We start from the raw sequence: 15,761 nt of genomic DNA, 5'->3' as shown, positions 1-15,761 counted from the left end.
TGAGCGGAAAAGATGGAAGGAGGGGAGACACAGAAAACAAATTTTGCTGTGATAAAAATGCACATTTGTGCTTTCCGTGCTCTCACGCTGAAGTGATTTTAAAAAAAGACGGAAGGAGGAGTCAGCGGTAGAGAGAGGAGAGCAGAGGAGACAAAGAAGCAGAGATGGACACAGAAAGAAATGAAGGGAAAATAATGAGCAGAGTGATAAAGTGCAGATGCTAATTAAATGTTTTGGAAGAGTCTCTAGAGGGTGTCTCATGTCATCTGGGATTTGGGGAAAGGGAGCAAACATAGTAAAACTTTGCCAGACACACACACGCACACACACACACACACACACACACACACACACACACACACACACACACACACACACACACACACACACACACACACACACACACACACACACACTCAGGGCCTTGTTGTCCCTGTGCTCCTTTGCTTGTCAGAATGGCTGGTGTAAAGTGCTTTGTTCCTGACTGTCAGTCTCTCTGGGCTATTTATAGACATGGGGACATATCCTTTATCTGCGAGTCTCCCTCTCCCTCTCTCTCCCTCTCTCTCTCTCTCTCCCTCTCTCTTCTCTCGGTGTCTCTCTCTCGCTCTCTGATCGTGCGTGTGCTTGCATGCATGGCAATCTTTTTTTTTTCCCCTTGTCAAATTTTGATATCATAATAATGCACTTCTTTAAGATGCAGCACTCAAGTGTTATAACACTCAGGAAATCTGATCCAGAGGACATACTCCCCAGACATAGAATATACATTTAAGATAAGAATAATATTTTAAGTCTATCTGGGCACTGTCACAGATGCAGTCATAATTTTGTTACCTGATTTCAATTTAGCTTTTTTGTCTTTTTAACTTTTTTTGTTTTAGTCTCAGTCCCGTCAGTGAAATCTTTCTTGTCTTTCTGTGTAAACTCACCCAGTGTTGTTCTTGTTACATCCATCATTACACCCTTGTCGTGCTGCCTGTATATTTTCATAGTTTGTCCCAGGTTTTTTTCTTTGCTGCCTCTTGCTCGTTTTCAGTTTTCATCCTAAGACTCGATAACGTTCACTAACATGAATGCGAGACTTTGCTTATTAGCTCACCAGGTTAACAAACTACATCAGAAAGGAAGAAAAATATATTTGATCGACCGACAATCATTTTTTATTGATCAGGAGCATATGGAGTTTGTTTCCACGGACACATGAAGATTATAAGAAGACTTTACATTATAAGAATTATTTGTCCATTCGTCTGTCTTTCACATTATTTTTTTTTTGATGAAGAAAAATTGAATATATTTCCTAACGGGTCTTTTTTATGGCTACTATTTATTTATAGTTTTGTTTTCATTGTAAAAAAAAATCAACAAATATTTTTTGTAAAGTAAAATTTCTGCTGTGAAAATTTTACAAAAGCAAAAGTATGTATAATCTGTCAAATGAACTTAAATTAGTATTCAATGCAGAAAAATGTCCTTCATGACTGATATATATTGTTATATATTGTTATATTGTAGTAACAGTAGTTTAATTCAGAACATAGCATCATATTTACTAAGCTTTCACAGGTTTTGTGCAGAAATCTTAGTTACCCTAGTTCAGTGGTGGTACATTCCACCACTGAATTTCTAAAACTCATCTGTCTGTGTCTGCGACTGTGCTCATCATTAGTCCTGTTCCACAGATTCCCTCTACAGTCCAGCTTTCTAGAGCCAAAGGTTGTTAGTTTAATGAGTAGTGTTAGAGAAGATGGAGACAGGGAGACATAAAGAGAGGAAGAGAGAGGAGCATAACACCTTCCTTTCTTTCCTATCACTTCTTTTTTTCTCCTGACTTCCTCTGTGTCTTAGTTTGCCATTAAATACAGCAGCCTATTAATGCCACCGGAGAGAGTGGGGGCCTCATTAGAAATGGTAACAGCAGTTGCTGAGCTGATACCTTACGATCACGGCCGGTAAACGCGCTGCTGCTCGGAAAGCCGGAGACGGAAGTGCTGCATCCTCTCTTGGCTTTTCTTTCAGAGTAACCTGAGACAGGCAGACAGAGCAGGGACTGGTTAAAATGCAGCTCGGATACGACTGAGAGCCACACGGTGGTAGTTCTTGGAGAGAGTATATGCGTCACAGAGGCCTGATTTCCTGCAGATCACACGAAGGTATCAGATTTATGAAAAGCAGGAGAAGTCAGAGCAGTGTAAAGTGACATAATACCACCACACACACTCAAACACACTCTCTGGGTGTGTTCAGATGAAACCGTTCAGGTCTCCTCGACACGGGCCACATGTCAGCAGTGTTTCTATAAATAGAAATTCTCTAATGGCTTGTCATAGAAGGCAGAGGTGATGGGACGTGGCCACGCCTCGGTCGTCGGCCCCCGTGGAGACACATATGTGAAACACCACAACCGTGAACCGAACCGGATGTTCAGTGACATCACACTGCATCACGTGTCCATTTCACCTGCACCATGTGTGTTTGGTTGTGCTCCCTCAGGTGCTCCGAATATCCAAGGACATGTATCACACTCTTGTGTCCTCCACTCACATGGCCACCTACTTCCCTTTTTCTCTCCTTAGCGAACACCCATGCACGCACACACTCCAGCACTTTTCTTCATCTGACTGACCTACAGGGATCTTTGCTCTAATTATGGCCTCAGGGAGAATGGGTGGTGGCTGCTATCATGTGATCGCTGCATGCTGATGAAACAGCTACAGGCTATGCAATGATGTCTCAATACATTATGAGGCCAATGGTGGTCAGATGACAAACAGTAGAGAACATATGGAGACAATGACCTGCTCAGGATGGCGGTGCAATTTGCAGATTAACATTTCACTCTATGAAACTGTTTATAATGATAATTTATGTTCAGTCACACCTCTTCTTCTCTTTTCTTCTCTTCTTCTCTTTTCTTCTTTTCACAGGCGGGAGGGAAACACTACCATCCGACCTGCGCACGCTGTGCCCGCTGTAACATGATGTTCAAAGAGGGAGAGGAGATGTACCTGACAGGTGAAACTTGATGCCAATACATCCACACATTGACATACACACACACACACACACACACGCACACACATACACTGTAGAGTACACTTGCCAGTGTAGATGAATGTGAGGCATGTGGGAACACCCAACACCAATCTGTCTTTCTGTCGCTCTTCTACAGGATGCGAGGTGTGGCACCCATTATGCAAGCAGGCAGCGAGGGCAGAGAGGAGGCTCAGGGTGAGACAGAGTTTGAAATGAAAATGTTCAAATGTAATGAAAACTGTTATTTCCTCACTGTGCGTCCGTCTGCTTTCCTTTGTCTGCTTGTACCTCACAGCACAGACGCCTGTCAGAGGCCTCCATCTCTCCACCAGGCTCCTCGATAGGCTCCCCCAGCAGGGTTATATGTGTAAGTAACCAATGAGTCTGCAGCTTTTAGTCACTTTTAGCTGCCACTGCCACCAAGCTTCCCCTAAAAGCACAATTTCTACACCAGAAACATGAGCACTACCCATAGGCTTGAATGGATAAGCACCAGCCCGAGAGGCTGCTCACTCCCTTGGCCTGTTCACTTGTCTGTGTCCTACCTACTTTGTTGTCATTGGTCATGTGGCAGGACTTAAAAATGTGTGAGAAAACATAAAGTGTCTTGTTGTCACAATGTGAACAACTGTTTCAACAAGAAATTACACCAACGCACACATTGGTCTTCTTCCTTTTTTTCCCCATTTTTTTCACCACGAAACCAAGATTAACACAACATTTGTTGATGACATCTTCTGTCATCAGAGCCCAGAAAGCACTGATATGGTGATTTGCAAGTCAGAAAACATCTCCATGTATAGATGAAAGCTAGGCTAAATTGTGATGAAAACCAAAATTTCTTAGCAATTCTAGAAGTGTGGCTCAAGGGATGACAATGCCAGACTCTCAGCCGATCCACTACCAGACTGAAAATTCAGAAAACAACTACTGGATGGATTGCCATGAAATGTTGTACAGACATTCATAGTCTGCAGAGGACGACCCCTAACGTTTTGCTGATCCCCTTAGTTTGCAGTTAGTGCCACCAGCAAGTGACGAGTTGGTAAAGTAGGTTCTCCTAATGCACTAGTACGCTAAATACTGTTCCTAAGAAACGTTATGAAATTACAAAACGTCACTGTATATTAAGGTGTTTCATTAAAGTGCAGAAAAAAAAAAAAAAGGCCTTATTCTACACATTGTCTGCAGGATGATCCTCCTCAGGGTTTTGGCCCTGGGCTGTTTAACTGGTTTTCCCGAGGATTGAAATTCTGAGGAAACAGCTATGTGGTGGATACACACTGGTATTGTTTTTTTGTGTTTTATTTTTAAATATGAAGCCACAATATGAAAGGCCTTTCATTTTCAGTACTTTAATAAGGAGCCTTGAATTTCAAAATATTAAAAAAAGGTTACATGTAACCTGAACATTCAAAACTTCCATATTCCAACAAAATTTATGCCAGTTTTAATCCACTCACTCAGACATGTTTTGATGTGCAAATCAACAAATTAGTGCTATATTTGGGTGTGTGTGTTTGTGTGGGTGGGTGAAAAAGATGGAAGCTAGTTGAGGAACATGCCAGGTTTGTGTGAAGGTTATGCGAATGCTTACGTGAACTCTGTGCCCTCCAGAGTTGGACCGGTTCCATGTCAACGCAAAGCTTCAGCCAGATGTGGAACAGGGTCCAGCTGTGCTGCTTGGCTCAGTGTTGCTGCATGTCGGCAGTATTAGCATGTCAAGGGTTGTCTGCGTGCAAGCAGGAGTCACCGCTCTCTGCTCAGCCCTGCCCTGCTCTCCTCTCATAATCAATGACCTTTCTGTTTAAGGTGATGGATGAGGGAGAAATGCAGCGTCAGCACGCTTGTTGTCCATACTGTCTCCTCTCCCTCTCTCTCTCTCTCTCTCTCTCTTTAGCTGTCTTTGCTTCCTCTGCTCTCTTACTCACACATGCTGAGCTCCTGAAGGTCAACAACTTACACTGCTGTCAGGTTCTGCAGCGTACATGTGTACTTTTGATGAGCGCACACGCACGTGTTGTGTGTGCATGTGCAGACGTGTATGTGCTTCATCAGCTCTTTCTCACACCGCTGCATGATCTGCTCCCGGTCACTGGTGAAGTTTCCATTCTGTGGTTTGTTACGGTGCATCATCCATGGGGTTGATGTTGGGCCTTGTTGCTGTTGTCTTTGTCTTTGGTGGGTGTGTGTGTGTGTGTGTCCTCTCTCCAGGCCAGAGTGGAGAATGAGATCCTAGATTATAAGGACCTAGCTGCCCTGCCAAAGGTCAAGGCCATATATGAGGTCCAACAGCCAGACCTCATATCCTCCTCATACCAGCCCTACCACAGATACACCTCTGATGACAGGCTAGACACTTACAGCTATGGGGAGGTACTACTGCCACACACTCCAGGCCAAACGTAACACTGGTCTCAGCATTGGTCTGTTTTCAGAAGAAGTACTTTGTTTTTTTTAGAGCTGTGCTGATAAAGTGTGTGTCTTCATAACTCCTCAGCCGTGCAGTATTTGTTGGGCTCATTATTTTCATTTTTATTTGACAAAAAGAAAATGATCCAGTAATTTATTCATATTAGTTTGAATTATTATTATTATTAGTTTGTGATTGAGACAAATTGGAAATTTGGATGGGAAATCGTAGTTTCACTGTTATAACAAGAGACTCTGGTGCATGATAAGGAGCATTTCTCCTTTTTCTCTTCACAGTCTGGTACTGGAAGCATCATTTATAACCAAGCTTCTTTTAAAATCATGGGTATTTTTAAGCGATATCTGGTAAAAACTGAAAATAATGAGCATAAAGTTTTTGTGAGTATTTTGTAGCATTTGTTTGAAGTTACAGATTTGAGGATTTTGTGGCCCATGTACAGAAGATTCTGTTTAGTTTCTCGCAAATGGCTCATCACAAACTTTGACATTTTGGGAAATACACTTCTGCTTATGCGAAGATCGATACCACTCTGTCCGACAGGAAACAGGGGGGAAACAGCTTTTTAGGTGGAAACAACACTTTAACAGTTAATTTGTGAGCTTTAGACAGACCTGAGAGTGGGAGGCATCTCCTCATCCAGTTCTTGGCAGGAAAGCAAATAAGCTTATTTCCCAAAATGTCAAACTATTCGTTCAACTGACCTGAAAATAATTATGTGGGTGCTAGCCGTCACTTTGTCCCATGCAGCAAACCCCACCAAATATCGTAGACTGAATTTATAAAGACTGTTTTTTTCTTGTGGGCCTGTTAATAAAGATGATATATGATATTTAAATTTTCCTCCCCTCCTGTGCTACAGTACAAATAATAACTCTTTTCTCTTGACTGATTCTCCAGTCACTTGGGACGCTCTCTCCCTATTCTCAGGTAAGCATTCTTCCTCCCAGTGTAAGTAGCAGATAATTTGGGACGAGTTTAAACAAGTGAACTGTTGTCATTTTGGCCTGTCACTAAGCTATTTGTCTTCCTGTTTTCCCCCTGCTCTTCTTTCACTTGTCTCACATGTCTCCTTTGTCTTTCTAGGACTATGACAGCCTGGACATGAAGCAGAGGCGGTGCTCCAGTCCTGGTTATATAGACTCGCCGACATATAGTCGTCAAGGCATGTCACCAATCATGCCCCGCTCTCCGCAGCACTATGGATACCCTGGTGAGTCATATAGCACCCACTTGCTTATAACCTCTGAGCTTAGTATCAGTCTGTTGAAAATACTAAATCAAGTCAATCATGTTGTACTTGATGTTAAGTAAAAAGTCTTTATGCTAAGCTAAGCTAACTATCTGCAGCCACATGAACATCATCTCATCTAATTCTCAGCAAGGAAGCAAATATTTCCCAAAATATCGAACTGTTCCTTTAATGGAGCCCAGATTGCTTGTCATTTCCATCTGTTTGTCATCAACACTATTTTATATACGACAAATATGCCCTCATATAATATCAGTGTTGACAAATGATTCACCATATGACAGCAGAATGTCTTTCACTTCACTGTTTGGCTATCTCATATGCTGCCGTTGCTCCTTGGCTGTCATTTCATTTAACTCTTACACATGTGCATTGACACCGTAAAAGCAACAGGCAAGTCAACAACCTTTGTCATTACACAAGTGGAAAAGTTATCCAGTGTCACTGGGTAATCTGGATGAATGTTTAGGCTGTTTAGTTTTCATCTGCATGTGTTGAGGCCTTCTTTCATGCTCATGTTTCCTTTGCTGTGATTGGCTGTGGCTGGCTGCAGGCTCTGAGAGTGGCAGGAGTTCCCCTTATTACGGCCAAGAGGGGCGGTCAAGCACACCCACCACAAACCAGCCCCCTAAACATTTTCATGTACCAGGTAGGACTCCTCATCTCCTCATCGCCCTACTGACAATTTCATAGATTTTCTTTCTTTTTCTTTCTTTTTTTTTCTAACTGCGTGGGGAAGATTTCATCAGCCATTATTCACTAATGCAAATCATTCAGAAAGGTCACTTTAAATTCCGTGGGAATGAGGGGGTGTGCAAATGTGACTAAGTCGTATTTTTACACCGCACATAACTGTTCTGGCATATTCTTCCCTTCATGCGGCATCTTTACGTCCTTTAACCTTCCTTTACAACCACCCCACCTAACTCCACCTCCTCCCTCCTCCGTCCCATCACCCCCAACAGAAACTTGCATCTGTCGCTCTCCCCCTTTCACTCCTCCACGTTTCACCTCACCATCTCCTCTTTCTCTCCTCAGCCACAGGGGACCCCAACATCTACAGGAAGCCTCCCATCTATAAGAGAACTGGTACAGTGCAGTTAGCCCCGCCTTAGCCTGCCTGTCCTCCTGTCAGTTTAGTCATGCTGTGTTTGAGTACTCGATGTAGATGTTTTTACTGACCTATCGATGTTCTTCAGCGGCCCCCTGTGATTTAGCATTGATTACTATTGATTTCCCCGTTATCACGGAAATTGATGCCAACACAAACAAAACAAGATGAATGGAAAGGACTGATGCTGTGCTGGAAAATGCACAAAGGAAACAGAGTTCCACTTGCGCAACTTGTTTCAGAGCTGAGCATAGGGATCAATCGGACGTCATGCACTAGTAATGTAAAAGAGCAGTGCTTGGTGTGCATGCCACGAGCACACGCGCATGCCTGCTTCTGCCTGCAGTCCCCACGGCGCGACAGGTTCTTGTCAGCAAATAGGGCTGGAACAGGCCATGAATGAAGGGAAGGTTGCTCAGGCGTGACAAGTGTTGAGTACATGGGACTCTGAGGACACACAATTCAGCAGAATAGAACAGAACAATGGTGAAAAGCACAGTGGAAAACTGCATTATAACTGGAAATTATATTCGCTGTGGAGACTTATTTTATTTTCTCATCAGTGTGTGGTTAAACAGATACTGTGAGTGTGTTTTTTTAAAGGAATGTGGTAGAATCTTGAGACAGCTGTTGTGTTCACTTCTGTAGAAAACAGGCAGAGGGGAAGTCTGATTTCTTAATTGTGTGGATTTATGTTGTCGTTCAGTCAAATAGCAAGGCAGTGCAGTTAACACAACAGGCTATTTTTGCCTTTTTTTTTTTAAACAAGTGATTAAACTTAAATGCTGGGTAGCATGCTTGAGTATAAACATTCACAGGGAAAAGATTCACTATCCCCTCGGCACATTACAGTTGAAAAGGCTTTTCAGCTGAGAGTCACAAGACTTCACATCTCTTGATGGAGAATAGTTTATCTTTGTTGTCGTCCTGCATGTACCTCTGTATGTGTTGGTATTTGTGGGTTAGTTAGTGACCTGTGCATAGACTCTCTCACCCTTCTGTGTTACTGGGCTATAATTAGTACATCACTGGCCATAATGTTTCACAGTTTTTTCATGGGACAAAGAAAGTAATCAACATTTCAGCATCTGCTGTGAGTAGCAAGTTCCAAAACCTTTCAGCTTGCCTTGTTAGAAGACTGACATTCACGTCTTCCTGAACATGCTTGATTATTATTTCTTCCCTAAACAGGATTGATGTAAATTGATGTAAGCTGCAACAAACTTGTGGAGTTGCTGTGTGCATCAAAGGCCCGTTATGTACTAATCGGTTGACAAGTTTGCTACCTGTATAGAAAAGAGGCTGCATCAAACTGTGTTTTTTTTTTTTTTCCAGAGTTTGTCCTTGTACTCTGTACGGGTAGCAAAGCTCTCACACTGTCACATCTCCCTCTGAGACGCTCCAATAATGTTTCCCTTTTCTTTTCACCTCTTTTTTATTGCATCCAATCACTTTTATTCACTTCCCTCCACCTTCTGCTCCACTTTACCCGGTGACCTTGCCACTGTAAGTATCTCCCTCCTCACGCTGTTTCACTCACTGTGAGTAGATAGATATTTCATATGTCTGTCTGGGTGTGTGTACGTTTCGTCTCTGTCTTCCTGTGTTTGTGATCCTCTGTCAATATTGTGCAACCATACTTCCAGTGACAGAAGTTTCAGTCCGCTGAATGGGAATTTTTCTGAATGTGTGTGTGTGTGTGTGTGTGTGTGTGTGTGTGTGTGTGTGTGTGTGTGTGTGTGTGTGTGTGTGTGTGTGTGTGTGCGTGTGTGTGTGTGGCTCGCCCTGCTGCCGGGGCTGACAGTGTGCGTACCAAAGATGAGAATGTCTGCCATTGGTGTCGTGCATCATGTATATAGAAATTCAATGGATCATGGATTGGGGCTGGCATGGCTAATGGCTAACAACGTGAAGAGCAATCTATCTGACATTACACTGCATGTCACCCCCATTGACTTCCATTGACTGTGCTTTAGTGCAGAGTGGCATCAATATCATCGCCTCACACCACTCATGAAATGACTGTGTGCCTCGGGCTGAGCAGTAACTGAACTCACTTTAATGCCGGCTATTTTCATTCTCTTGGCTGAAATATTGATCTTCTCTGACAGGAATGGTGGAATGATGACTGTGGATTTGTAGAGTAAATGTACTCTCTTGGTGTAGATCTTTGTGATGTTCATTAACACATTTCCCTCCTTAGCACACTGCGGTGCACTGTCTTAAAGCAGTAGTTTGGTATTTTGGGAAATATGCTGATTCACTTTCTTGCTGTGAGCCACATGAGAAGATCGATACCACTCTCATGTCTTAATATAAAATCTGGCCCTGTAAAAAAAATCTGTGCACCAACACCTGTACTCCTTGCCAAGAAATAGTCTGGCAGATAACCACCAGTAAAACCGTATCTTTTATTGTTTTTACACACTTGTTTTTTCTCTTTTTTGTATGGATTAAACAAATAGAGTATAATGTTCTTTTCTGAGAGCTGGATGAGAAGATCGATGCCAGTCTCATAAAATGTCCACTCAATATGAAGCTGGAGACACAAGACAATTAACTTAGTTCTTGAGGAAGACTGAGAGCGTGGGAAAACAGCTAATGTGCCTTTGTCCAAAATTATAAAATCAGCCCACTATCACCTCTTAAAGTTCACTGATTAACACATTACATCTTGTTAGTTTCATCCGTGCAAACACTGAGCACAGTGACCACACAAGCAGTCTTGTCACCGTTTTTTTTTTACCTTCATAGCAACAGGCTCGATGTTTCCCTGTTTCCAGTATTTACGCTAAGCTATGGCAACCATCTCCCTCCTCCAGCTTCATATTGAACCCACAGATGGGAACTCCTGGCAAAAGAAATCGAATAAGCCCTTTTCCCAAAATGCCAAACTATTCTTCAGACAGAATTACAAGTTACTTTGGTTCTGTGTCTTTTTCCTCTCTTTCCTAACTCCATCCATTTCTTCACAGACAATCACGTGGATGCAGCCACCAAAAGCAGGACCAGTGAGGACATCCTCAGATCCTCAAGACTGTCCACCTACTCCCCTGAGCCATACACCCAGTCAGAGTCTGACTACTACCCATACACCAGCTCCCCCAAAGGTAAGGAAAGTGTGATCTTACTGGGTTTCGATAGGCAAGCTGCACAGTAAACTCACAGACCCAGCTGTACAGTTCATTTTGTAAGTTTGTGTTGTGGTGTTTATTCATTCACCCTCTCTGTTACTGCTTCGCACTCTGAGCTCCATATTCGTATGAGGGAACCTCTTTTATCTCTTCTCTCTCAGCCTATCGGGCACCGAGAAGACGCTTCTCGACAGGAGGAGATGAAGAGACTTGGAGTCACAGTCTTCAAAGAGTAAGGGCTTCATTATTTTCTGTCTCACTTTCTTCAGCATCGGGTTGAAGAAAGACAGTCCCCTCCTCAGAAACACCCATAAATAATGCACTTTTTATGGTATGGTGCTCAAAGTGTCTTCCTTCTCTTTATTTGCATCTCTCACCATCTTTGCAATCACTGTACATTAAATTAGCAGTTAGCGCCCCCCCCATCATCTGCCTCTTTCCTTGCTCTCTTTCCTCCCCAGATTGGGAGTGGCATCGGGAGGATGATCCTAAAGGAGGAGATGAAAGCTAGATCTGGTTCCTATGACAACGACCCCTGGGGCAGTGCGAGGAATTCTCGTAGTGGGAGCAAGGAAACACTCAACACTACAGGCTATGGCACCACGGCGTACAACAACACCATCAACGGCTGTAAGGACCCACCCTGCTCCCTATGCATCTCCCTCTTTTGTCTCTTGCCCCGTCTGTTTCTGCAAGTTCATGAACACCACCGGTGTATTCCTGTGCAGCCTCTGCGCGTCCCTCCCACTGCGATCGCATATGATGCCACAGGGGCTTTTTATGAGCCTCAATATAAACTGTCATTGGGGTTTGGGGCGAGGGCAGAGAGGTTGTGGATATGCAGGTCAGAGAGGGTCATGGCTGCTGCGGGCTGGGTGGTTTATTGAGGTGGAAAGATGGTGAGAGGGGAGAACAGCTGCTGCCGAACCTGCAGTAGGCCAGCAGCAGCAGCAGCAGCACCAGATGTGGCTTGTCATTGTTGTGGGGATATCTGATCACGCTGATTCAGAACATTTCAAATTACAGAAAACAGAGTGTTCAACCAGGTGTGCAGTTCACGCCAGATGTGATAAGCCGGATCTGAAGCCACCAGAGTTGTTTGTGCTTGTAAGGCCCAAGCTTCGCTGGTCGTGCAGAGTACTGGGAGAGTTATTTTAGCCCCCGACATTCAGACACCAGCCTTCTTTTCACTTCCTTGCTCCATCTCTTTCTCCAACTCGCACGCTCATTCCAGGTTTTTTTCTCCTCCTTCCTCTCCTGAAATCGCTCGCTATACTCTGTTAACTCTCTATCCACCCATCTTATCTGTGTATCTATCCCATTCTCTCACTCTCACAGCTGGTGTCCCATATCCTGTTTTATTTATGAGCAGTAAGATCTCTCATTAAAGCCATTTCTCAGATGGGAGGGGACACAACTGAACAGGACTCCGCTGGCTACGGTTGAAAGGCAACAAAGGCTTGTAACCATACAAGCTGTGTAGTGCGATTAGATGGTGGAGCGTGCTGGTGTGTTTTTGTGCTGGTGTGATTGTGTGTTTTTCTGTTTTTTTCTTCTCCCCTTCTTCCCTGAACCAGTCTTGCCTGGCCTCTTTCTGCCTTACTGCCCCTTTGATGTTTTGTATTCCTCCCAGGGCTTGACGGGTACCCAACTTGCTCCTTTTCTGTTTCTTTGTTAAGCCTCTAACTAGACAGATGGCTGTCAAATCTCTTCAGCAATTTCCTGACTGGAATGTAATCAAAATATAGAGCAGGGCAGATTAAAAATGCTGCAGCATTTGTGTTTTTTTTTTTTTGGTTTGTTTGTTTTGTTTTTTTGCAGAAAAGAAGATGCCATGTAACTCTATGATTTCTTTATCTCACAGCTTCTCGATCTCAGTACAGCACTGATAGTGGTGAGTTTCTCATATTTACTTCATGAGTATTCTACAGCTGTTGGTAAATATATTTTTTGAATGGAGGCTGGCTTTAGTTCATAAGTGATGGGTTTGCACTTGCGTTTGTAACTTTGGGAATTTTTTTGGTTAGTCATGAGCGCCATCTTCTGGCATTGACCTGCCAGTGTTATCAGACTTCATTGTGCCAAACTGCCTAAAAACATTTATTACTATATACTAATTTATCTGGCTTGACTTAGGTAATATTTTTTTCCATATTTTAGATTTCGTTTGTAAGTCCGCCTCACTACCAGGATATGGACGCAACGGCATCCAGAGGGTAAGAACACAGTGAACAGCACATAACATGACATGATTAGCGGCTTATTTCTAATACATGCCTGGGATTCATTTCTGATTTGATCTTTAACCCTTAAAACTGAGGCAGCTGAAGGGCAGCTCACATATTTAAACAAAGTATATTAGTCTAAAAAATAGACATCTGGTTTGTCTGGTTTACCTCATTGTCAGTTTTGGCACCTGCAGCCTCAGAGTGCAGACTGCTACCAGTACCAATACGACAGTGGCAGCGAGGTGAACTGGGGAAGCAGAGGTAATTTAAAATGAATTTAAAACACCTACCCTTTATTAGATTGAGCCAATTAATTCAGTGTTTTTTTTTTCTATTGTACTGACTCGACTCTTTCTCTTTCTCCCAGCAGAGTACAAGGTAAGGTTTTAATCTAATTACTTATCCAATTAATTCCATGTGAGCATGTTAGCCTGTATGTTGAATAATCCAAATGTTATTGGAACCATGTCTCTGAAGTGTGATAAAGCATGGCTGCCTCTCCCTCCCTGCAGATTTACCCTTACGAAGCACTCATTGTCACCACCAGAGGGCGCAACAGGCTGCCCAAAGATGTAGACAGAGCCAGACTGGAGGTAAGTAATGAAAGAGTTTTTAGGCTAACTATGCTGAGAGGACACTGGCCCTAGTCCAGCGTTTAGAGATAATAAGGTTATAAGTCCTCCAGCAGAACCACACCCACCTAAGAAAGTTCTGATAAGCCACCAATGAAATTCTCTGAGATTTAATGATAATAATAATAATTATTATAATTATAATAATTTAACTGTTTACATTTTCTGTAAGATTTATTTCCTTATATTATGGTCTGGTGTAATTCTGGTGGAAAATAAGTTTTATTTCAATTTAAAATGTATCTTCAGCATTAGAAAACTCAATATGTGTAATGCGCAGTGTTTGCCAAGTTATTTGAAAATTGTAATAAGTTAGTCACCACAGTTATTCCAGTTATTCATTGAAAAAGTAAGACATTACTTCAATAATTACTCGGGAGCAAAAGTAGTATGTTACATTACTCTTTACTTTTGTTACTCCACACCCACACATCTCATCTTTTGTGTTTACTACATGTAAAAATAGAAAACAAGGCACTACGGTTTAACAAGAGAAAAGAGACAAGAAGAGTGTTACAGATGAATATGAGACTTAATGTGGTAACTTTGTGTCGTCTGCCTGTGCTCTCAGCGTCACCTGTCCCCAGAGGAGTTTGTCCAAGTCTTTGGTATGACAGTGGAGGATTTTGACCGGCTGGCTCTGTGGAAGAGGAATGAGCTAAAGAAACAGGCCCGACTCTTTTAGTAATGAATGGATATCCTCCAAATACTGCCATAAGCAGAGCCGGAGACTTGACTGTAGGAAGGAAGGAGAGAGGTAGGAAGACTTCTACTCAGTTTCACTGCCATGGCTGAGAACCTGTTCTAGATCTCCTCATACAGCGAACCAAATTCTGGTCACACCAGCGTGGACTTCTGGGATGCTGAGGGACACGCCGCAGAGACATTATGCACAGATGGACTGACAAACTGTTACGTGGTTGCCAGTGCAACTGTGGCTGTGTGCTGGAGTGGAGTGTATGCAATAGAGACTGTAGTAGAGTAAGTGTTGTGCTTTTCTTAAGCCTGAAGGATGGAGGAGGACATGACTGTGCCCCTATAAGGCCACACGAGGGGATGTCTGTGACCAGAGCCGCAGTACTAAAACATATTGAGGAGAATTTTGGCTTTGCCTTATTTGTTATGCTCTCTTAGTTATGAGTGTGCAGCACCAGCAATCTGAATGAGTAGAATGTAGATACAGTATATCATTTATGACACTTTATCAGTGCGAATGATTAGATGAGAAGAATGAGTGTGTGAGCATACAGCATCACTTTGCTTTGGTTTATAAGGATGCATTCTGTTTACCTACTCCCCCCCCCCCCCCCCCCCTTTTTTTTTTTTGCCCTTTCACATGAAATACTGTGTCCCTCTGGTTTACACTAATTGATACAGAAACAAACACGAAGCAATCTGAGGTGAACACAGCTTTGTTTTTGTTTTTTTCTTTTTTTTTTTTTTACAAATGTATGTGCGACCTGCATCGATTTGTGTGAAAATGAAAACCAAAGTGAGAATGCAAATTTACAGATTAGCAGATCACTTCCATGTAAAGTTCTGGTTAAATAGTTAAGGGTCATCAATAGATGCAGTTCACTGTGCAGCTGTATGGTAACCTAAAAGAATGTGCAATCCAGTAGATTTAATAGATAAAGGAAACACCAATTCTGTCCTCCTGCTCCACATTTTCCAGCTCATTGCAATACAGCGATGACTACATGTTTTAGGATGAGGACTAAAGTCATCCATACATATACATTCACTATTATTTCTATTCTTTTAGAATGATATTCCAATAATTTTGTAGCTACAGAGATTATATTCACTCACAATGAAACACTCTGCAAGGTATTTAACACACTGACAAAGATCCAGGGTTGTTGAAGACTTTACTTCCTTTGAATACTGTTATTTTTGATTTTGTCACTAAAAATTAAACTTTAAAATCTAAG

The 15,761-nt window shown here is 42.5% G+C and overlaps 1 protein-coding gene across 5 annotated transcripts in view; it reads left to right on the top strand.

Moving 5' to 3' along the window:
- The window catches only part of ablim3 (actin binding LIM protein family, member 3), a 43,380-nt gene extending 27,651 nt beyond the window's left edge, over positions 1-15,729 (top strand). Inside the window, exons 7-23 of one of the 5 annotated variants that reach the window (XM_041048237.1) lie at positions 2,931-3,018; positions 3,176-3,234; positions 3,335-3,406; positions 5,254-5,415; positions 6,371-6,400; positions 6,557-6,683; positions 7,276-7,371; positions 7,761-7,811; positions 10,827-10,943; positions 11,129-11,199; positions 11,429-11,597; positions 12,832-12,861; positions 13,128-13,183; positions 13,390-13,456; positions 13,563-13,573; positions 13,708-13,788; positions 14,399-15,729. In XM_041048237.1, the coding sequence (XP_040904171.1) occupies positions 2,931-3,018; positions 3,176-3,234; positions 3,335-3,406; positions 5,254-5,415; positions 6,371-6,400; positions 6,557-6,683; positions 7,276-7,371; positions 7,761-7,811; positions 10,827-10,943; positions 11,129-11,199; positions 11,429-11,597; positions 12,832-12,861; positions 13,128-13,183; positions 13,390-13,456; positions 13,563-13,573; positions 13,708-13,788; positions 14,399-14,512 (1,401 nt within the window). In that variant the 3' untranslated portion in view covers positions 14,513-15,729. Of the gene's footprint in view, positions 1-2,930; positions 3,019-3,175; positions 3,235-3,334; positions 3,407-5,253; positions 5,416-6,370; positions 6,401-6,556; positions 6,684-7,275; positions 7,372-7,760; positions 7,812-10,808; positions 10,944-11,128; positions 11,200-11,428; positions 11,598-12,831; positions 12,862-13,127; positions 13,184-13,389; positions 13,457-13,562; positions 13,574-13,707; positions 13,789-14,398 lie in introns of all 5 variants that reach the window. The other 4 variants (XM_041048236.1, XM_041048240.1, XM_041048239.1 and 1 more) reach the window with 4 other exon arrangements.
- Positions 15,730-15,761: the final 32 nt, after the last annotated feature.

Source organism: Toxotes jaculatrix, chromosome 10, assembly GCF_017976425.1.
Source record: "Toxotes jaculatrix isolate fToxJac2 chromosome 10, fToxJac2.pri, whole genome shotgun sequence".
Taxonomy (NCBI): Eukaryota; Metazoa; Chordata; class Actinopteri; family Toxotidae; genus Toxotes; species Toxotes jaculatrix.
The sequence above is the reverse complement of the archived record's forward strand: the minus strand, read 5'-3'. Positions and strand labels throughout refer to the sequence as shown.